Here is a 23,731-nt window from a genome sequence, read left to right as displayed (position 1 = left end):
AGATGATCGCTGCAACCCCAGAGTCGGCCACGACTGGACCTAATGGTCAGGGGTCCCTTTACCTTTACCTATCAAAATCAAATAATTGGCTTTATACATTTAAGCATTGGGTTTAAAAGGGATGAATGAGTTAATTAACATATTAAATTACCCATTATAGCCTGGGAAGCTCAGTTGGTTAGAATGTGGTTCTCATGATGCCAAGGTTGCAGGTTCGAACCCCTTAAGGAACAGCTGCATATTCCTGCATTACAGGGGGTTGGACTAAATGATCCTGATGGACAGTGTAAATAAACAGAAAGAACAAGCAGAGTCAAAGGTCCAAAAGGAAAACTTTTACTAAAAGGCAAAGGCTTGTTACAAAACGTCCGAAAAAGACTTCAGACACACGAGGTACAAATGAAAGTAAGAGAGAGAGAGAGAGAGAGAGAGAGAGAGAGAGAGAGAGCGCAGATCGCTGAGCACAGGAATTTATCTGTCCTGGCTCGGCATGACCTTGAGATACTCAAAGCAATGGAAAGAGAAGAAGGGAAGTCACTGGTATTTTAAGGTTGTTTAAATGAATATTCTAAAATGTAAAACAGAAAAATTAATAAAAATTAGAGGAAAAAGAGAGAGGAAAAAGCTGTCAAGAGGCTTGAAACTAGGCCGAAGCTTGCATGAAAGTGGCTATGTGGCCCTTGGGGTCCCCGCTTCCTCACTCTACCTTTAATGTGTCACAAGATACATGACATTGTTTAGACTTCTGGGCCAAGTACATTTTACTACTATGCTACAAAGTATGGGTTGCATCTAATCTTGTTGTCCCGTTAGTGCAAGGACTTCTGCAAGAAGAGGTTTCCTTTCGCTCTTGGATTCCCATCCCCACCCCATCCGCCATTTTGTTCTGGGAATTCTCAAATGCCTGGAAAAGATTGGTGAGGGCAGAGAAGGATGGGAGAGGAAGTCCCATTGTGCAGGCAGACATACTTGCACTAATGGGACAGTTTTGTTGGTCTCCTGTTTTTACATTTTAAATATTTTTCAGCTACTGGTGGTAGGATAATGTTGGCTGCCCCTCTTTTGCTTTTCAGGTCTAAATTAGCAAGTAAGCTTTGCTTAGGCTTTGAGAGCAAGCAGTTAGGCATCCAAAAACCAATGCATTGGATTGGGCACATGAGGCAAGATGGGTGGTGAAGTAATCTGGGGAACCGGGTTCGCGTCCCCGCTCCTCCACATGCAGCTGCTGGGTGACCTTGGGCCAGTCACACTTCTTTGAAGTCTCTCAGCCCCACTCACCTCACAGAGTGTTTGTTGTGGGGGAGGAAGAGAAAGGAGAATGTTAGCCGCTTTGAGACTCCTGAAGGGGAGTGAAAGGCGGGATATCAAATCCAAACTCTTCTTCTTCTTCTTCTACCTAGATTTGGCATCCTGTCTTTCTGTTCTGATCTGAAAGGATCTAACACCGACTGTAAAACAGTAGAGGAATACAAGAGAAGAACTGCATTTCAATGCAGTGTTTTTGCAAGAGAAATCCTAAATCTCTCTTGCAGAATTAGCAAGGGTTGTTTCATTCCATTGTAATGCTTTAAATGTGCATTCCTCTGCAAAGCAAAAGCGATGTGCTGAATTTCATGTTCTCTCTTTCTCTGCTGCTTGGGGCGTACTTGGAAGGGGAGTGAAGTGCGCTGGTGAGAAAGAGGAACAGCAGATGTCAAATCATTCCTCTCCAGCTTCTCTCTGTATGATGTAAAGGGTTGTTGCCAGAGGAATGCGGATTCTGCCCCAGGCACCTGAGATACTGCCAGACCTCCCTGTTCGAAAAGGCTGCCCTCCTGCATACTAACCTTTTCCAGCTTCATTGTTTTCAGTAAGATGCAATGTATACACAGTGCTATGGCACAACCTTTGTGCTGTTGTGAAGTGCTTGAGGTGTTAAGAATCCACAGCGGAATAAGTCTGCTGGAAAAGGGAAGCATTGACATCTCTGGAAAGGGAATTTCTCTACCCACAAAATGACACGCCTGAGGCAGCAGGCCAGTACAGATCACCTTGTGCAACTGGAGCAATTTTTAATGGGATACATAAATATTATGAAACTGGTACAGTTGTGTTTATGGAAGTGAAGCAAAACCAGATACAGGATAAAAATAAAGAACAGGGCTGAGGATTAGAAAGTTGCAGGGAAAGAACAAGGAAAAGAATTTTTTAACAGGAGCAGAGGAGGCTAAGCAGGGGGTGGGGAACAGCAGTTTAAAGATGGGGTGCAAATTTTGGTGGGAGTTATGTGGTTCAGATATTGGTTTGTTGGCCTTCATGCCGTGACCTGTTTGGTTTCTGAATTGCTGCTTTATTCATCTTTTTCTTCTTTGGCGATCACTCGTAGCTGAGTAAGATTATCGTTCATAAACACAGTTTAAACAGTGAGTCCGTAAGTAACTGTGGAGGCCAGTCCTGGATCCACACGTCCTTCCACAGTGGGGACATAGGTTTCAGGGCAGAAGTTGATCATGGTGAGGGTTTGCCAAATGGGCCTTCCTCTTAGTATTTTTCTCCCTTTCGTCCTGAGTTTGAGCATCTTCAAAGCCCATGACACCTTTGGTAAAGGCCATTCTCCAATTGGAGCACTCGCAGGCCAGTGTTTTCTAGTTGTTGGTGTTTATAATACATTTTTAAAGATTTGCCTTGAGAGTCTTTAAACCTCTTTTGTTGACCACCAGCATTACATTTTCCATTTTTAAGTTCAGAATAGAGTAGTAGCTTTGGAAGATGATAATCAGGCATCCACACAACATAACCAGTCCAATGAAGTTGACGTTGAAAATCATTGCTTCGGCACTGGCGATCTTTGCTTCTTCCAGTACACTGGCATTGGTTCGCCTGTTTCCCAAGTGATGTGTAAATTTTCTGGAGACACCACTGATGCAATCTTTCGAGGAGTTGGAGATGGCGTTTATAAGTGGTCCACGTTTCATATATTAATTTATTCATATAGCATAGTCTAGCTGATGGGAAAGTCATACATATTGGGTTATTCTTGTTTGTTATTGCAAGAGTAAGCCTTTTCACTCATCTTTCACTTTTGGATCAGTTAGTTAATCTTAGGTGAAGCTGTTCTATAAAAAAGAGGCTTAAGTCATGTTGAAGCAGATGAGTTTGCTAAGAAGTGATGATGCATACATTTCTGCACTGCACCACAGTGGGAGTTTGCCTTTTCCTGACATAGAGGTCAGCAAAATAACAGATTTACTAGACATAGGAAACTGTTTTGCAAGGGGAGGATTGCTTTGTGTTAATCATCTTCTGCCAAACTACTTCTTGCAGATCACCAGTGTTACAATGGCTCTGGAGCAGATTATAGAGGCACCATCAGTGTCACAAAGTCAGGCCACCATTGCCAGTATTGGGACTCTCAGCATCCTCATCCCCATCACTTGTCAAGCACAGAGTTTCCAGAACTTGGAGGGGGACACGCATACTGTCGCAACCCTGGAAGCCAGATGGAAGGTCCCTGGTGTTTTACGCAAAACAAAAACGTACGCATGGAACTGTGTGAAGTACCTTCTTGTAGTATGTATTATTTTTCTTCCCTGCTTCTAGAGTGTTTGTAGAAAAAAATAGTTGTAAAGCAAATCAAAGGCCTTTTCATTGCACCATTTCGTATTAATGCATTGTTTGTTTGTCAACATTGAAGCCAGGGGGATTTAAGTGCATGTAATTTATGGCCTGTACTGCTGCTGTTCTTGGGTTTGAAGAAAGCAAGACTAATCTTTCAGGTTTGCAGTTTTATCTAATGATCTTACCTATTATTGGGTGAACGTTTGTCAGGAGTCCTTGGTCAAGATTATGTAGATTGTACTTGTAATGTACAGGGTGTGGGTGGCATTGTGGTCAAAACCACAGAGCCTCTTGGACTTGCCAATCATAAGGTTGGCAGTTTGAATCCCCACAGTGGGGTGAGCTCCCATTGCTCTGTCCCAGCTTCTGCCAACCTAGCAGTTCGAAAGCACGCCAGTGCAGGTAGATACCATATTTTTGGCTCCATAAGACGCACCTGACCATAAGATGCACCTAGTTTTTAGAGGGGTAATGCAAGGAAAAAAATATTCTTTAAAGGGAGCGCTGAGCAGAGCCCTGTATGCATCCCAGGCTCTGCTCAGCGCTCCCTTTCACGAGCCGCGTGGAGCGTGTGTGCGGCGCTTGCAGGCTTTTCCCCGAGGAGGGAGAAGCCCCCAAGAGCCACACACATGCTCCGTGTGGCTATTTAAAGAGAGTGCAGCTCTTGCGGGCTTTTCCGGGAGGTGGGGGAAGGGACAGAGGGGCTAAGCCAGAAGCTAGAACAGCAAGAGGGAGCGTTGCGCTGCGATCCCTCTTGCTATTCTGGCTTCTGGGATAGCTGCGCAGCCTGCATTCACTCCATAAGATGCTCACACATTTCCCCTTACTTTTTAGGAGGGAAAAAGTGTGTCTTATAGAGCGAAAAATACGGTAAATAGGTACCGCAAACGGCAAACGGAATTTCCGTGCGCTCTGGTTTCCATCACGGTGTTCCGTTGTGCCAGAAGTGGATTAGTCATGCTGGCCACATGACCTGGAAAGCTGTCTGTGGACAAACAGCAGCTCCCTCGGCCTGAAAGCAAGATGAGCGCCACAACCCCATAGTCACCTTTGACTGGACTTAACCATCCAGGGGTCCTTTACCTTTACCTTTTTTACAGGAATGAGCTTCAGTGCTCCTTGGGCTTGTGCACTCCTCACTCCTCAATCACAGCTGCAAGGAATGGATTGAAAGCATCTATGTCCATTTTTAAACTAATTGCAGTTGGTTGTTACATCTGACAAGGGCAATTTGTATTTAGTTTAAACAACGGTTTATTGAAAAAGCAGGCTGAAACTGTGGTTTATGACTGACCAGCGTTGCAGTGCAGATATAATAAGAAACACTGGCCAGTCATAACTAAGCAGATTATCCCACTCCCTTCTCTTCAGCAAGTAACAAAGGGAGGAGAGAGGACATGGAAGAAAGAAGACCCATTTTTGTAACACTAAACTATGGTTTAACATAATGTGTGAACTGGGTTGTGATTGATGGTTTGCACTATAAACTCTCTTCAGAAAATGTTCTCTGTAGTGTGCCAAATTTCATATCTGAGAGTTTGGGAGCATAGCCTAAACATTCAACATGCAAATGAGTGCTTTGTACATGTGCCAGTAATTCATTCTTGTGTCACACTAAATGGTCCTAAAGGACAGAGCTTCACACTCAGCAAAAGGATGCAAGAGGCCTTCCTGGGTGGTACTACTTCAGATAACAGCTGGGAAATTATTATTATTTATTAAATTGATATATCGCCCTTTATCCAAAGATCTCGGGGCGGTTCACAAGATAAAAATACAGCATAAAAGCATGAAATAAATAGTTAAAACAAAGCAAAAATCCCAATGGGATCATGTTGTTGAAAACTTCTTCTCCCTGATTTATTAATCTTGTATTAATATATTAATTGCTTCCATTTTATTGTTACTGATTTGTTGCTTTTAACTTTTGCATTTTTGTCCTGTTGCATTTTCCTGTGAACTGCTTTTATGGTTCTTACATATAAGTAGGCTATAAATATTAAAACTAGACTCTGTTGCATGACTCTGCTGAACAGATATATTAGTCAAGGTCCTGTTGGTTTTACAGATTTTTCCTAAAGAGCACTTCTTACTTCAGACCTTGAATTACTTTTATTATAATTTAGTCAGAAATTAGTCAGTAAGTGATCCAACTGGAAAGTTACATAGGAGGGCAAAGGCTATATAAAATTTAACTGTACAAATATATAATTGCTAGTTGAAACATTTGTTTATTTTATCTATGAATATTTGCTGGGGATACTCTGAATTCTGCCTTATTCATTCCAATGTGATAGTCTCTTTGGATATGTTGATGTGCATGTGAAGCTGCTGCATTTTCTGTTCAAATGAATGAAGCAACTCTCCTGGGAGCATGAATTCTATGTGCATCAGAGTCCTATACCACTGAGTCTCTTGGGCTTGCCGATCAGAAGGTCGGCGGTTCGAATCTCCCATTGCTCTCCTGCCAACCTAGCAGCTCAAAAGCACACCAGTGCAAGTAGATAAATAGGTACCGCTGTGGCGGGAAGCTAAATGGCATTTCCGTGCGCTCTGGTTTCCATCACAGTGTGCCATCGCACACTGCTGGCCACATGACCCAGAAAGCTGTCTGTGGACAAACACCAGCTCCCTTGGCCTGAAAGCGAGATAAGCGTCGCAGCCCCATAGTCGCCTTTGACTGGACTTAACTGTCCAGGAGTCCTTTACCTTTTACCTTTTTTATTTAAGCACTCACCTGGGGCCATAGGCAAGTGAGGGGGCTGTCTCTAAGGGACAAAGCAGGCCGTGAGGGGAAGAAAGCCCCCTTTTCCATGCCCAGTAAAGAAATGCAGTGGGCTGATGGGAAAAGGTTGGCTACCCCAAATATACTAGTAAAAAAGTTTGCAGGCTTATAGCAAGACTGGTGTGCCTTATTAGAAGTGGCTCATATGAGTGGCTGTTGGGCCACACCCTGAAAATGCGGCACCATCTTGGTGTATTTCCTTGGAAGGAAACCCCAATGTATTCAGTTGGACCTATTCCCAGGTAAGTGCCATAGGATTGCATCCTTTCAAACAGAAATGCAGTCGTACCTTGGATCCCGAACGCCTTGGTACTCGAACGCTTTGGCTCCCAAACGTCACAAACCCGAAAGTGAGTGTTCCGGTTTGCGAACGTTCTTTGGAACCTGAATGTCCAACAGGGCTTCTGCGGCTTCCAATTGGCTGTAGGAATATCCTGCAGCCAATCAGAAGCTGCGCTTTGGTTTCTGAAAGTTTTGGAAGTCGAACGGACTTCTGGAACGGATTCCGTTCGACTTCCAAGGTGTGACTGTAAAGCATTGTTATTTGTGTATTCAGAAAGTTCAGTTATAGAGTGTTATCTATGCATGACCAGTGAGTGCTGGTTGGATCCATGTAGCTTGTATTTATTTTGCATTTCAACTTCTCTTGGACCATATTCACTCCTTACTCTTAGGAATTTGAAATCTGTTGGCAATTAATGCAATATTATGTTTGGGTTTACCATTGGTTTTCCATGTGCGGGTGCATGTACTGAAGTTTAATCTCTTGGTGCTGGTTGTGTGCATGCACTTATTTCCATTACGTGTGAATGTTTAAGACTCCTCCTGAAAACGTGTTTTTTTTTTTCAAAACCTAAACAGGTCCACGTGACAACAGCAAAATGGGGATCCTCTACATCCTGGTACCCAGCATAGCAATTCCTCTGGTTATTGCCTGCCTTTTCTTCTTGGTGTGTATGTGCAGGAACAAGCAGAAGACATCTGCTACTACTCCTCAGCGTCGCCAGCTGATGGCGTCTCCTAGCCAGGATATGGAAATGCCTCTCATTAATCAGCACAAACAGGTACCATTTAAACAAGGGGGGGGGAAGACACCAGGTTTTATCCAGTGGTAGCTTTACAGTGACAGGAAGCATCTCCTTGCACAAGGCAAGAAACTCAATTTTTGCCAATCCTCCCCTACCATCTGCAGCCCTCAATGCCGTATCTTAGACCAGAGATGGGTCCTTAAGGTGGTACAACAGTCCCAGCATGGCCAATTTTCAGTGATGAAGGGAGTTGTAGTTTGACAATATCTAGAGCAGGCTTCATAGGGACGCGGGTGGCGCTGTGGGTTAAACCACAGAGCCTAGGACTTGCTGATCAGTAGGTTGGCGGTTTGAATCCCCGTGACGGGGTGAGCTCCTGTTGCTCGGTCCCTGCTCCTGCCAACCTAGCAGTTCGAAGACTACAATTCCCATCATCCCTGACCACTGATCCTGCTAGCTAGGGATCATGGGAGTTGTAGGCCAAAAACATCTGGAGGGCCGAGTTTGAGGAAGCCTGATCTAGTGGGCTGCAGGTTCCCCAGCTTTTATCCTCCACTGTTCCAGAGGCTCCCTCAAAAATCAGGAGCAGCTTTCTTGGGGACATAACGGGCTAGATTAAGTTGGGAGTGGGATTAGTGAAATTCAAATTCCCCACCCGTGTGCACGGTAATTTTCAGATAGCACACAACCATCATTGGACTCAAGCCTGTTTCCACAAGCCATTCACATGCCCAGTGAATTGAAAATCTTCAGTTATGAGATATTGAGGTGGAAATGATGCCAGTTCCTGTGACTTTTAGGGTCAGCAAAAAGGTCATTGTGTTAAAAGGTAACACTTTCTAGAACATGAGGAAAATCATAAGCCACTGAGATGATCCTGTTGATAAACACATGGCAGTTTCTTTTACTTGCTGCTTTAAAACTATTGAAATACACAGACATGAAATATTTTGTCCTGGATGTGAGTTTGTAAAACAAATGAGATCCCTTTGAGTATAAACATAAGCTGAATGTAAACTTTGATCCATAGCTTTCTTCTTGTGAGAACCACCTAATAATTTGTAACATTTCTCTTTGATTTTTTTAATAACTTTTTTTATTCAAAATTAAAACAAAACATATTATCCAGAAACATATCATCCTTATTTCTCCCCCCCATTTTTCCTCCTTCCCCCTCCCTCCCACCCACCCCCACCCCCTGACTTCCCTCAGTTCCAGTCTTTGATTTCTCTAAAAATGCTGTTTCTGCATGTTACACAGTTGTATAGATCCTCAAACTATTTGGCTGCTTATTATCAATAAAAAGTTTGTGAATATTTCTTCAAAAATAAACATTTTCCTTTGATTTAGAATGAAACCATTAAGAGAATGATTGTGGGTATGTTTTATTTTCAGACTAAGCTGAAAGAGATCAGTCTCTCCACGGTGAGGTTCATGGAGGAGCTAGGCGAGGAGAAGTTTGGGAAAGTTTATAAGGGTCACCTGTTTGGTACCACACCAGGCGAGCAGACGCAGACAGTTGCCATCAAAACCCTCAAGGATAAAGCCGACTTAGCCCTCCGGGAAGAATTTAAACATGAAGCGATGATGAGGTCAAGGTTACAGCACCCAAATATCGTTTGCTTACTGGGAATAGTGACGAAAGAGCAGCCCATCAGTATGATTTTTAGCTACTGTTCCCATAGCGACCTGCATGAGTTTTTGGTTATGAGATCCCCTCATTCTGACGTCGGCAGCACTGATGACGACAAGACCGTGAAGTCCACATTGGAGCCAGCAGATTTTTTCCACATTGTGACTCAGATAGCGGCAGGGATGGAATACCTGTCAAGCCATCACGTCGTCCACAAAGATTTAGCCACTAGAAATGTATTGGTGTTCGACAAACTCAGTGTGAGAATCTCCGACTTGGGCCTTTTCAGGGAAGTCTATTCTGCTGACTACTACAAACTCATGGGGAATGCTCCGCTGCCTATACGGTGGATGTCCCCCGAGGCAATCATGTATGGCAAGTTTTCCATTGATTCCGACATCTGGTCCTATGGAGTGGTATTGTGGGAGATCTTCAGCTATGGCCTGCAGCCTTACTGTGGCTATTCCAACCAAGATGTCATCGAGATGATAAGAAACAGGCAGTTTTTGCCGTGTCCCGACGACTGCCCTGCGTGGATGTACTCGCTGATGTTGGAATGTTGGAATGAATTTCCCAACCGAAGGCCAAGATTCAAAGACATCCACAACAGGCTGAGAACCTGGGGGAACTTGTCGAATTACAACAGCTCAGCACAAACGTCTGGGGCGAGCAACACCACACAAACCAGTTCCCTCAGCACAAGCCCTGTTAGCAATGTCAGCAACACTAGGTATGTTGGACCAAAACAGAAAGCTCAAGCTTTCCCTCAGCCACAGTTCATCCCAATGAAAGGACAGATACGGCCGATGGTTCCACCACCTCAACTCTACATTCCCGTCAATGGTTACCAACCGATGCCGGCCTACGGAGCTTATTTGCCCAATTTTTATCCCGTGCAGATCCCGATGCACATGGCTCCTCAGCAAATGGCTCCTCAGATGATTCCAAAACCAGGATCCCATCACAGTGGCAGTGGTTCCACAAGCACGGGATACGTAACAACCGCTCCCTCCAATGCCTCGGTGGCGGACAGGGCTGCTCTGCTGTCTGAAGGTGCAGATGATGCACACGCCACAGAAGATGTTGCTCAGAGTCTGGTCCAGGAAGAGGAGGAGGAAGAGGGCTCAGTGCCCGAAACAGAATTATTGGGTGATAATGACACTCTTCAGATGGACGAGGCAGAATTCCAGACAGAAGCCTAGAGGTGTTGCCTTACTACAAAGACAAAATGGGGCACGTCTTCAGTCCAGTGGAGGCTGTTGTCCTTTTGACTTGCATAATCAATGCGTCCCCCCATCCCCCGGACGTTTATACACACTATAATCCAAAACCACCTGAGATGCAACAATAATGACATATCATGTTTCTTTCCGGCAGATGTATGCAAAATATGAAGATTGGGAATTGCTGTTTCTGAATCTAGGGTTGATTGCAGTTTTTGCAGGGAGGCTGTTTTTATAATATACTGTTGCTGTGCAACAGAAAGTGGAAATGCATTGCACATCATGTATATCTTGAACTCTGATTGTAATTTTTTTTAAAGGAATTCTGGTAAAATCAGTAACCAAGAGAGAGAGAGAGAGAGAGAGAGAGAGAGAGAGAGAGAGAGAGAGAGAGAGAGAGAGAGTTGGTCAACAATAACACACAGGGTTGTTCTGCATGTGGAAAAGTGCTCAAGGTATAAAGGACATCCTACAAACAGAATCTTTGTCTTCTTGATAGAATTGATTTGCAGGGGGGTTATTCAAATATAGGTAAGAAGAGACAGGTAAGAATATTTTTCCAAATTTGAAATGTAGCTGAAGTTCAGGTAAGAAAGCAGAATGACTGGTATATCTTAGTGACTGAGCATTGCATCCCCCCCCCTCCCGCTGAAGAAGTGAATTGATTTCCATTATAAAGGAATGGAAGTATAACATGTTTTAGCAGCAAATATATTTTTCTAACCAGAAGAAGTGACCTGGTAGGCTTTGCACTAACTGAATAAGCCAACCTCTTTTGCCTGTTGTGGTCAAATCTTGATAAAGGGCTCAGAAATACATTAGCACATATTATTGATTGTGTTGATCAATAAGAATTTTAAACTCATTTTGAATTTAGTTTAAAAGGTTCTAGAAAAACACATACCCTCCTTTGTTTTTCTTTTTAAAAAGAACTTTTTTAGAGATTGTAGATCTTTAAAGACCAAAATAAGCAATATTGTATAGAATGTGTGGATACATGTTTGATGCTTTTTTTGTGAGATGAATCATGTACAGACTTTGAAATGTAATTTATGTTTTGTTACATTTTATATGGGTTTTTTATTGTAGCATTTGGATCTTTGAAAAGAATGCCTATATAACTTAACCGTTTACATTATGCTTTGTAATATTTTATTGGGATTGGGATTTGTATGCTTTGATATGTTGATAAATACTGGTCCAAACATTTCATAGCCATACATTTCACACATTCTGTAATATAAATATTCCCTGAATTGTATTATAATGTAGCTACATATACATTGTAGTTCTAGGCTGTAAATCCATCACATGGACTATCTAACAAAGCAGCACATAAATATTTGATTAATTTGTAAGATGTTGTAAAAAGAAAAAAAATACACTGTAAATGTGGAAATTCTCATTTCCATTCTTCCATGTTTTACCATAATAAACTGTGCCTTTGCAAAGTACGTTTGGGTTACGTGAAGCGCACCATTGCAATCTGCAGCCTGTCTTAGTAACAGGAACTGCTTAACTGGTTTCCAGTTTATCTCTTGAAATTTGCTATGCACTGGTAGGTAAACGATGAGGAGCTCTCTTGCTTGTTAATATAAATGCGAGTTGGAGAATATCAATAAATCATACAAATAAAAGAAGTTTATTTAGTTTATTAAATGCGTTGATGACCTTCGATACTGTAATGCAGTTGAATTTAAGAACTTTCTCTTCCTATGCGCCCGTTTTCTTATTTATGAGCATTGACATGGCGGCACAAAGAGAATTGTATGCCCAGAGTCCAGAATGGGAGACCAATTCATTCATTCATTCATTCATTTTAAATGAATGTTTTGCATCCAAGCAGTGCCCCTCTGCCGACTGAAAATTATCTCATTTGGTGGAGCCTTCCACCAGAGGAATGGGGACTAAGGCGATCTTCAGTGATGATCTTGTGCCACCTTCCATGCTGTTCCGAAGGATCCTTCAAACCTCCGGAACACATCTGGGTTAGGGATGACAGGAAAGGAGGGGAATGGTTGAAGATCCATGTTCTGCTGATGGAAGAATCCACTGGGTCAAAGAGCCTTCCATCCATAGGGCACACTAACAGGACACAATCTGAGGACATCTCAATAGCTTTACAATGCAATAAATACACTAGTGGCCAAAATTGTGGAAACCTTTTGGGGAAAGTGTATTTCTGAGGTTTGATTACTCATAACACCACTTTCTGGGGAGTAATAACATAAAATTATATATCAGTGGAAAGATAACTTAATGAAGAATGTAATGCAACAAAGTGTGTTCAATTATCTGTATTCTATCAAAAGTTATAGCCAAATAACCAGAAAAAGGAAGCACAACTTACTTAGGTTGATATGCAGTAGCTTTTCTTCATTTGAATGTTGCCAATGAGCATGAATGTTTAGAGAGCCAATTATGTGTTGTTGTTGTTTAGTCGTTTAATCGTGTCCGACTCTTCATGACCCCATGGACCAGAGCACGCCAGGCACTCCTGTCTTCCACTTCCTCCCGCAGTTTGGTCAAACTCATGCTGGTAGCTTCGAGAACACTGTCCCACCATCTCGTCCTCTGTCGTCCCCTTCTCCTTGTGCCCTCCATCTTTCCGAACATCAGGGTCTTTTCCAGGGAGTCTTCTCTTCTCATGAGGTGGCCAAAGTATTGGAGCCTCAGCTTCACGATCTGTCCTTCCAGTGAGCACTCAGGGCTAATTTCCTTCAGAATGGAGAGGTTTGATCTTCTTGCAGTCCATGGGACTCTCAAGAGTCTCCTCCAGCACCATAATTCAAAAGCATCAATTCCTCGACGATCAGCCTTCTTTATGGTCCAGCTCTCACTTCCATACATCACTACTGGGAAAACCAGGGCTTTAACTATATGGACCTTTGTTGGCAAGGTGATGTCTCTGCTTTTTAAGATTCTGTCTAGGTTTGTCATTGTGTTATGAGCCATCAAACCTTGGAAATACACTTTTCCCAAAAGGTTTCCACAATTTTGCCCATCCCATATGCATTGAGATGTTTTCTGAAAATGTTTTGAAGGTGCCTTAGTGCCCACTTCTTTGGTCACTAATGTCTGAATTCTGGACTTATAGGACATTGGTACTTATTGCTGAGCTCTTAACTACACTGTTGGGATAATGGAAACCACTCTTGCCTAACATAGTAGGCTACCTAATTCTTACCAGAGAACTCCTTACCCGTTGCATCATCGTTGACTCCAGCAGTATTTTTGGCCACCGACCCTTCAACCTTCAGGAGGCCAATAGAGTGCCAACCTTATTTTTTTGTTGAACTAATCTCAGACACGTATCTAACCAGGAGGAAGAATTTGACTGAAGACATGCTTTCCATATATGTGCTAGATTCCAAAACTGGAAGAAAAATATAGGAGGCAGATAGGAACATTGCCGATCTTACGAATTTTAGATCCCCAGCCGTTGGTGGCATCTCTGTATAACAAGCCCATTGGTCAAAATTCCATCTCTAGCAATTTTGTACACTTCTGATAATTGCTTCTTGTTCCTGTTTAATGTCCGATTTTAGCTACTGAATCCGTAAACAACCTCTTCATTATATATATATTTATTTGCACAGGAATTTTTAAGGATGAGTTTTGAGTCAAAAAACAAGGTATTGTCAATTTTAATTCACTTCTTCATTGTTCCCGAAACAAATTCGTTCTGTTTCCTTTTCACACAAAAAGTCCAAAAGTAGTTCTCTAATTATTATTATTAATAAAGGTCAGCAATGTTTTTTTCTCTAATTGAACGTATCACCTTTGCCTCCAGTAACTTCAACAACCATGTCTCCATATTAAACAATAATAAATATTTCTGTCTTTGTCCATATAGGAATCTCTCTGCTGTGATCATATATTGAGATATTATTCAAATATATTGAGATATTATTCCATAGTTCTTGTTATATAGCCATTAATTTGCACCCAGCTCTTCAGTTCCCATTTCCTGTTATGTTTGCCATGGTTTTCCATCCTTATCTTTTAGAAATTCTTCCATTTATGCTTCTACAATTCTTTTCCCAAGTAAAGCACCAGAGATTTGATAGCTTTTTTCCTCTGAGTTCACTCCAAGTTGCCTGATCTCTCTCCATCCACGGCAATTTCACTGTTTGGCTGTTTCATTCCTCCAAACACCACAATGAAGGAGAAAAAAGTCCTAAAAATGGTACAGGCTTAGGGCATAAAGTTAAACCACCAGTTCAGAGCCAGAATTTAAAAGTAGCTATTGATGTGTGGAAACATCAATCATCAATAGTTTTAAAAAGGAAGGGACATTAGAACTCTAATATGTTAGAAAAGGGATACAAGCATTTTCTTGAACAGGCATCTTGATGGAGATGCATATGGTAAGTTCATTAAAGAATTAAAAAACCTAACTAGAAGCTTCATTCTGTTGCAGAAATATTATCCTTCTAATACAATGATGGGGATTGAGTTGGAAATACATGCTCAGCTAATATTTTCTTAATTTTAATGACTTCTGAAATGAATTTTCTGTTTGAAGTGAAACACTGAAAATGGTGTTTGATGCATTAATTTTTGCACTCCACTTTTCAGCTGCCACATGCGTTTCACTGTTGAATAAGAATATCTTACAATTATGTTCATTTAAAGTGATTTAATTCTCAGAAGGCTTGAGGCACTTAGTACTGTTGAATTATCTTTCAAATTACCCTCAGAATTAAACAGATGTAGTATGACAACAGTCTGCCGCTCAACTGTAGCAACAGAATTGGGTAGTAACAGAAAGGCGTTGCCATAACTTTGGATTATTAACCTCCCAAAAACTGTCCTAATGGAGGACAGAACTCTATTAACCCTTGTTGCCAGTGGGAGATTTTTAAGTATTTTATTTGTTTTAATACACCCTGCATGGAAGAATGAGGCACAGCAAGTGAAGGTGATATTTTGAAGAACTGCAGTGGTTCACAATTATCTTTTTTTATGCAGTAACCACATGCACAAAATATTATTTCTTAGACTTATGAACAAGCGTCCACGGCATCTGGGGCTTTAGGTACATGTGACAACCATCAGTTCCAATAGCTACAGGCAGCCTCAGATTCCATTCCAATCCTCTCCCCTCTGGCAATTCCAAAGCTTACCATCTTGGCTAATAATAATAATATTTCTGCCCTACCCATCTGGCTGGGTTTCCCCAGCCACTCTGGGTGGCTCCCAACAGAATATTAAAAACACGATAAAACATCAAATATAAAAAAACCCCTAAACAGGGCTGTGGGACGCGGGTGGCACTGTGGGTAAAACCTCAGTGCCTAGGGCTTGCCGATCGCATGGTCGGCGGTTCGAATCCCCGCGGCGGGGTGAGCTCCCGTCTTTCGGTCCCAGCTCCTGCCCACCTAGCAGTTCGAAAGCACCCCTAAGTGCAAGTAGATAAATAGGTACCACTTATAGCGGGAAGGTAAACGGCGTTTCCGTGTGCTGTGCTGGTGCCGGCTCGCCAGAGCAGCTTCGTCACGCTGGCCACGTGACCCAGAAGTGTCTCCGGACAGCGCTGGCCCCCGGCCTCTTAAGTGAGATGGGCGCACAACCCTAGAGTCAGACACGACTGGCCCGTACGGGCAGGGGTACCTTTACCTTTAAACAGGGCTGCCTTCAGATGTCTTCTAAAAGTCAGTTGTTTATTTCCTTGACATCTGATGGGAGGACGTTCCACAGGGCTGGCACCACTAGATTTTTATATATCTTAGCTAGTTTATTTGGAGTCATGTACCACCTGTACATCATTTGAAGGTGACCCAGACACTACAATTAATCCAAAATGTGGCAGCTAGATTGGTGACTAGGAGTGGCCGGCAAGACCATATAACACTGGTCCTGAAAAGACCTTGGGCCCCAGTACATTTCCAAGCACAAATCAAAGTGTTGGTGCTGACCTTTAAAGCCCTAAATGGCCTCGGCCCAGTATACCTGAAGGAGCGTCTCCACCTCCATCGTTCAGCCCGGACACTGAGGTCCAGCACCGAGAGCCTTCTGGTAGTTCCCTCACAGCGAGAAGTGAGGTTACAGGAAACCAGGCAGAGGGCCTTCTCAGTAGTGGCACCTACCCTCCCATCAGATGTCAAGGAAGTCAACAACTATCTGACTTTTAGAAGACATCTGAAGGCAGCCCTGTTTAGGGAAGTTTTTAATGTTTGATGTTTTATCGTGCTTTTAATATTCTGTTGGGAGCTGCCCAGAGTGGCTGGGGAAACCCAGTCAGATGGGCGGGGTATAAATAAGAAATTATTATTATTATAATTACTACTGCTGCTGCTGCTGCTGCTACTACTTGGGAGCTCCCAGCCAGAGTTCAGTAGGGAAGAAGGGATCATCTTTATTATCTGTGAGAATTTGGTTTTGTCACAGCCTTTGTGAGAGAAATAAAGCCTGGAAGAAATAAGCTCTTCTTTGACCTATTTATGGGGGCTTAGGGAGTGTTTTCTCCTTCTCCCTCTCTTTCCCCTCCCCACTTTCACACACTTCACCCGGTCAGATGTTAGGGGGAAGAGACACACCTTGACTGCTCTCTTCAATCGGGCTTCTCATCCCGAATATTGGAACTGATTTCTCCTCCAAGGAGGCCCATTTCAGACAAAAATGCTCCTGCTTCCCAATGGAGCCTCATCAGAAGCTCCTTGCAGTAGCCAACGTGGTGCTCTCCCAAGGTTGAGCTCTCTTAACTTTGGATTATTAACCTCCCAAAAACTGTGCTCGAGAGCCAGTGTGGTGTAGTGGTTAAGAGCGGTAGTCTCGTAATCTGGGGAACCGGGTTCGCGTCTCCGCTCCTCCACATGCAGCTGCTGGGTGACCTTGGGCCAGTCACACTTCTCTGAAGTCTCTCAGCCCCACTCACCTCACAGAGTGTTTGTTGTGGGGGAGGAAGGGAAAGGAGAATGTTAGCCGCTTTGAGACTTCTTCAGGTAGTGATAAAGCGGGATATCAAATCCAAACTCTTCTCTTCTTCTTCTTCTTCTTCTTCTTCTTCTTCTTCTTCACTCTCCTTAGTTCCAGGCAGGGTTGTTGAGAACATAAAATGAGAAAGGAGAGAGAACTATGTGCACACCTCCTTGGAGGAAATGGGGGTACAGAAATGTAATAAATAAATAAGTTAGTCACACACACAGAGTAACGTGCCATTAGTAAGAGTAATTATGTATGACTTGGATTTCAGAACAGTGAGTCTATGCAGCCACCTGCTGGAAAATATGACTAACGCCAAACTACAATAATCCGATGCACAAAGAACATTTTGTGTTGCCCTGTGTGGGAAAAATTCAGTGACCACGTTGCGGCTTTTTTCTTCTTCTAATCAAATAAAAAAAAGGAGGCTCTCAAAATAGTCTGTAGCAAGGTCAGTGGCCCAAATTGCAGCCAAGTAGCTGATTCACAGGGCCGTTCAGAGAACAAATAAGAGATGTGTGACTCACAAGTCACTTCTTGCTCTGCTTTTAAATGTCGGACAGTTCCCCCTCAAAAGTCACAAATAGGGTAATATCAAAGGAGGAACGGTTGAGAGAGTTGGGTACGTTTAGCCTGGATTAGAGAGAACAGGGAGGAGATATGTTATAATAACAAAACTGTAATTCAGGCATCTCTTGCAGAAGGATATACAGTTGTTCCTTGGAAGTCGAACGGAATCTGTTCTGGAAGGCCGTTCGACTTCCAAAATGTTCGAAAACCAAATTGTGGCTTCTGATTGGCTGAAGGAAGGTCCTGCAGCCAACCAGAAGCCACAGAAACCCCGTTGGATGTTTGGCTTCCAAAAATAGTTCACAAATCGGAACACTCACTTCCAGGAACTAAGCTGTTTGAAAACCAAGGTATGACTGTTTTCAAAAAGCAGCTTCTTCACTGCCCCCAAACAGCTGTTTGACAGACCCAACATGATGCTTATACCTATCTAAAAAAATAGATCACATGCCTTCGGAAAACATACCTGTGTTCTTGAAGGTAGGAAGAGGCCTTCAGTATCTGTCGCTTTGTTGCAGACTTTGAATAGCCAGTTGTTCAGCAGATTGCTGTAGAAAGTGTAATGTCACAGAACAATCAACAGGCTCTTCACTTGCATTCCTTAGTGCAAGGCTGACTATTTCTGTGAACGTCATTGACAGCGGCTCACTGTTGACATAGGGGCTGTGTGGAACTCACTGCATCAGTGGCGGACTCTCCTTCATTACCCATGTTTAAGCAGAGGCTCCATAGCTCAGTCGGTAGTGCATAAGACTCTTAATGTTAGGGTCGTGGGTTTGAGTCCTATATTGGACAACATATTCCTGCGTTGCAGGCGGTTGGGATGGATGACCCTCGTCGTCCCTTGCAACTCTACAAATTCTATGATTCTATAGCCAATGCGGGTAGCGCTGTGGTCTAAACCACTGAGCCTCTTGGGCTTGCCGATCAGAAGGTCGGCGGTTCGAATCCCCGTGACAGGGTGAGCTCCCGTTGCTCGGTCCCAGCTCCTGCCAACCTAACAGTTCGAAAGCACGCCAGTGCAAGTAAATAAGTAGGTACCACTCTGGTGGGAAGGTAAATGGCATTTCCGGGCACTGCTCTGGTTTCACCAGAAGCGGCTTAGTTATCCTGGCCACATGACCTGGAAAAACTGTCTGTGGACAAACGCTGGCTCCCTCGGCCAGTAAAGCGAGATGAGCACCACAACCCCAGAGTTGTCTGTGACTGGACTTAGCTGTCAGGGGTCCTTTACCTTTACCTTTTTTATATATCCACTTATCTGAGATGTGCAGTACCAGAAGGTTTCCTGCATTGCTGCAGCCTTTCAGCTGTCACACTGAAAGTGGGTGTTTGGGCTCCAGCTTCCATCAGCCCCAACCAGCATATGGGATTCCTGCAGCAAATGGAAGGCCACAAATTCCCCTAGACTATGAAGTCCCTTTCATATGAGTCTATATGAAATGAGTCACATGGCTGTATGATAATCATTTTTATTAGTGTTCAATTACAATAACCCAATAAGAGCCTCATTATAACAATGCCAAATTATAATACAATTACTTACACCAATCATTCAGATGCCAAATTATACAATTTAGGTGCCCCCCACGTGCTAGAATTGATGGTTTGATGATTTACTTTATTTCTGCATTCCAAAATCTTACTAATTTCAATTACACTCCAGTCAAAATAACAATCCCTTATACAACTGCAATTTTAACGACTTCCATTTGTCTTGACACATTAAATGATTTATAAACTTACAGTTGAAGCATTCAAACTATATCCTTGTTCTTCCTGTGTGTGGCAATTATTCTGTCCGTGTTGTATCTTCCTGTCCTTGTAAAATATTACGTCTATCTTTTCCTGTTCTCCATCATGTCTTGGGCGGAGCTAATATCCCATTGTTGTTTCAGAAGTTCTCCATCCCTCCGTCTCATGCTTCGTTGTTTTGCAACTTGAGCAGCAGCTGCAAAAGTCACACTGCCCCAATAAATATCCTGTTTTCGCCATTTTTCTCTCTGCCTGGGAAGGAGAGTGATCTGTTGAACTTCAAATAACTCAGTGAGTCACAGGGCTGTATGCATCTCAAGTCCTAAAAGAGATGCACAGCCATGTTGCTTAAGAACAGCCATTTATTATCAGTTGTGCTAGGGGAGGGAATGCACATTGTAAATTGTCAGTTGTGAGGGTGCACACCCATGTTCTAAACATGGTTTCCCCCTTTAAAATACACAGAAGTCAAGGCACTGTCGTTGATCCCACCATGCACTTTAAAGGGAAAAGTCACGTAAGAAGCATACATTACGCCTTTTCAATGAGATAGTACTTGCGTATCTGTACCCATGTGCAAAACACTTTTATGGGGATGCGGGTGGTGCTGTGGTCCAAACCACTGAGCCTCTTGGGCTTGCCGATCAGAAGGCCGGTGGTTTGAATCCCCGCAACGGGGTGAGCTCCTGTTGCTCTGTCGCAGCTCCTGCCAACCTAGCAGTTCAAAAGCACACAGTGCAAATAGATAAAGAGGTGCTTTTGTGACATCACAAGAAACCCACAGCCAATGACAACAGCTGAGGAGGCATCATTTTCATTGCTTTGAGCATCACAATGGCAGTTGGACATATCAGTGATTGTGTGCTTGTTTATTCGGGACACGGGTGGCACTGTGATCTAAACCACTGAGCCTTTTGGGCTTGCCAATCAAAAGGTCAGCAGTTCGAATCCCTGCGGGGGGGGGGGTGAGTTCCCGTTGCTCTGTCCCAGCTCCTGCCAACCTAGCAGTTTGAAAGCACGCCAGTACAAGTAGATAAATAGGTACCGCTGCAGCAGGAAGCTAAATGGCATTTCTGTGCGCTCTGGTTTCCGCCACGGTGTCCCATTGTGCCAGAAGCAGTTTAGTCATGTTGGCCACATGACCTGGAAAGCTGTCTGTGGATAAACACCGGCTTCCTCGGCCTGAATGCGAGATGAGCGCCGCAACCCCATACTGTAGTCGAATTTGACTGGACTTAACCGTCCAGGGATCCTGTAATGGTTCTAAGGGGTTGCTCGTGCGTACGCAGGTGCCTATCTCCCTGGCTGGGTGCAAACACCTGGCTGGGCTGCCAAAGTGAACCTCTTCTGTCCGGACAGCAACTCACCCGTGGCTGACTCAATCGCTGGCAGAATCCGTGAGTAGGCGTTTCTTAAACTTCTTCCAGCAAGGAAGCTCTTTGACGCCTAGTCTCCGCCTACCCTCTCTGCGCGAAAGCCTTCTGCGCAGGGAGGGCGTGGGCAACGGAGGACCCCTACTCTCCCCGCTGGTCCCAGGCAAGGAGTCATGGGACCGCCTCGCCGCTTCCCCCAGCTGCCCCCCTTCTCCACTGGTGCTACGCTGATTCTCTTCCCCAGAAGATGGGCTGCTCCTCCCGATCCCTGGACGCTCTCTGGAATCCCTCTGGGCTCCGCGCTCTCCCTCCAGTACTGATGGCACTTCCCTGACAGATCCTTTACCTTTTACCTTTACACATGTGCAAAACACTTTTATGAGAAGGTGGATTAAGGATCAGAGGGTGGTGTTTTACGTAGAGTCCAAATATTGGTTCTTGGTCTGAATTTTTCATGGGGTTCTTTGCAAACCATGTTACACCCTGTTCATCATAACCGTATATCAGGAAAGGCTTTAGGACATCTTCTGCAGCCAGGAAGTCCCTTGTCTAAAGCCCACCATCTCGTGGTACGGCCAAAGACAACTCCTGTTTGAAATGCTGGTCGGTCACTCCCAGTCACACCATAGGCAGCATTCAGCTAGATCTGTGGTTTCCAATATGGGGCACACGCCCCACAGGGGGGCAATTTGATTTTTAAGGGGGGCAATTGGAGAATGTGTTATTAACAGTGAAAGGCCTTTAGGGATTCCTCCATGTGAATAGGAGCTCACTTTTTGAATAATAAGAATTATATGTCACCGGGGGTGGGGTCAAGTTTTTAGAGATGCTTAGCTGGGGCATAGCCAAAAAAAGGTTGGGAACCACTGAGTTAGATGGACCAATGGTCTGACTAGGTATAAGGCAGCTTCCTATACAGAAAAAGGGGGGAGTTGCTTTTCAAGTCATACATAGAGAAATATTGTATCTTAAGCAGTTGTAGTAAAGAAATTGTAATTGCCGTAGAGAAAGACCATTGGAAGGAGTGAAGAAGGCTCCTGGTAACATTCTCACAAATAGATCATCCAAAAGGAGTGTGCTTTTCATTAAAATCGTGTTTTCTGATCTCGTTGCTAGTCAACTCTTTCACTGAGCCCTAGGAAGAAGGCATTGACATCTGTTGAGAACCTAATACAGCACTACCTCGGGTTAAGTACTTAATTCGTTCCGGAGGTCCGTTCTTAACCTGAAACTGTTCTTAACCTGAAGCACCACTTTAGCTAATGGGGCCTCCTGCTGCCGCCGCACCGCCGGAGCATGATTTCTGTTCTCATCCTGAAGCAAAGTTCTTAACCCGAGGTACTATTTCTGGGTTAGCGGAGTCTGTAACCTGAAGCGTATGTAACCCAAGGTACCACTGTATACCTATAATGTGAGCCTTTGTTGTAAAATTCTGAACTGGTGAGCCTACGATGTAGTTTGTGTGCTTTCCCACAAGGTGGTGCCCGCAATCAATCCTTGGCTTTGTGCTTAGCAGCACAATGTTGTTCTCTGCATCCCAATTCCAATGGACTGGTATGCCCTCCTAGCATGCGAAGCAATAACAAAGCAATTACAAAATAATGTTCTCCACGGAGGATGTGGCACTTGTTGTTGGACGTTAATAACTGATAAAACATTTGCCAATGATGAGCGCTTCCCCCCTGTCTTGACTCGAGGCTATGGAACTGTTTGCTTTGCTGAATGGTTTTCAAGTAAGATGCATGAATATTCATGAACTGCACATGAATTAAATTATCAAGGCATCTGTTACACCATCAGGGACTTACTGCTATGCTGGTCACTTGCTGCGCAACTGGAAAACCCCAAACATTCAATAACTCTTCATCGAAATGAAAGGTTAAACTTTATCACCAATGACTGCTTGTGTTTATGAAGGTTGTTAAACATAACAAGCTTTTTACACAATTACAGACAGGTCCCCCTCTCTCTCTCTCTCTCTCTCTCTCTCTCTCTCTCTCTCTCTTTCTCTTTTTTTTTTAATGGGCCATTTTAAGATACCTTGAATACCAGGCTACTTTCAGAATCCTCTGTAATAGTAACTAAGAATAGGACAGCATGTGAAATGTGATGTTTCTTACAGTGTCTGTGAAGGCTGCCATCTGAAGGAGAAGCAGAAAAATGATTAACTTCGGTAACCGTGAGCATCAAAGATGGCAACTGTGACTTAACATTGATGTGGGGGGAACAAATCTTTGGGTGAGGTATACTGGATATTAAGGGAAAGAAGCACAGATTTCCTATTTCTGCTGCAGACATTCTCCATATTGGTGTGACTAGTCCCTGGTTTCTGAGAAACAAAGATGGATGTTGGAACAGATTCAGACTAAAGAGGTGAAACAAAGGTGATCAATGACGAGGTGGCAGAAACAATCAAGGATGACAGTGGATCCTGAACCCTCTCGTCAAACTTCAGGACTACAGTGCTTAGCTGATTAATTGATTAACTGATATATTTTAAAAGTTGATAGTATAAAAAGATGCCTTGATTAATTGGGCAGCAAGCTTTCTTGCATGAAAGTTCAGCGTGAGTACTTATGAAAATTGCAAATCACAATCCCCATCTTGAGAAAGACGCCCCCTTTTCTGTGAGAGAGAGAATGGAAAAGAGCTTTCCTGAGATGATGTTACTTTTTAGTTGATGTGCACAAACAATGTTCATATGGATTGTATTGTCATAGGCAAATTTAATAAATATATTTATTAATTGACAAGCTCATAGGATAATCTCCAGTGTTAGTTATGCTCATTGTAGACCTTAAGTCCACAGATGTTAATGCTTCTACTGGCTAACGCTGACT

At 43.4% G+C, this 23,731-nt stretch overlaps 1 protein-coding gene and 1 long non-coding RNA gene across 5 annotated transcripts in view; one reads left to right on the top strand and one right to left on the bottom strand.

The window, feature by feature from the left end:
- The window catches only part of ROR2 (receptor tyrosine kinase like orphan receptor 2), a 172,523-nt gene extending 160,617 nt beyond the window's left edge, over positions 1-11,906 (top strand). Inside the window, exons 7-10 of one of the 4 annotated variants that reach the window (XR_014013100.1) lie at positions 3,304-3,549; positions 7,244-7,446; positions 8,806-10,603; positions 10,647-11,906. Coding sequence is in view for 1 of the 4 variants with exons in the window: in XM_081213610.1 (XP_081069736.1) it covers positions 3,304-3,549; positions 7,244-7,446; positions 8,806-10,245 (1,889 nt within the window). In the remaining 3 variants the exon portion in view is untranslated. Of the gene's footprint in view, positions 1-3,303; positions 3,550-7,243; positions 7,447-8,805; positions 10,612-10,634 lie in introns of those variants that run through there. The other 3 variants (XR_014013101.1, XR_014013102.1, XM_081213610.1) reach the window with 3 other exon arrangements.
- LOC308597920 lies at positions 11,904-16,912 on the bottom strand. The gene is made up of 2 exons (XR_014013287.1): positions 16,809-16,912; positions 11,904-12,250 (listed from the first exon to the last, which is right to left on the bottom strand). It is a non-coding gene; the product is annotated as an uncharacterized lncRNA (long non-coding RNA).
- Between the last annotated feature and the right edge of the window lie 6,819 nt (positions 16,913-23,731).

The sequence above is a fragment of the Podarcis bocagei genome (assembly GCF_964188305.1).
Source record: "Podarcis bocagei genome assembly, chromosome: 11".
NCBI classification, from domain to species: Eukaryota; Metazoa; Chordata; class Lepidosauria; order Squamata; family Lacertidae; genus Podarcis; species Podarcis bocagei.
This window is presented reverse-complemented; position numbering and strand designations above follow the sequence as displayed.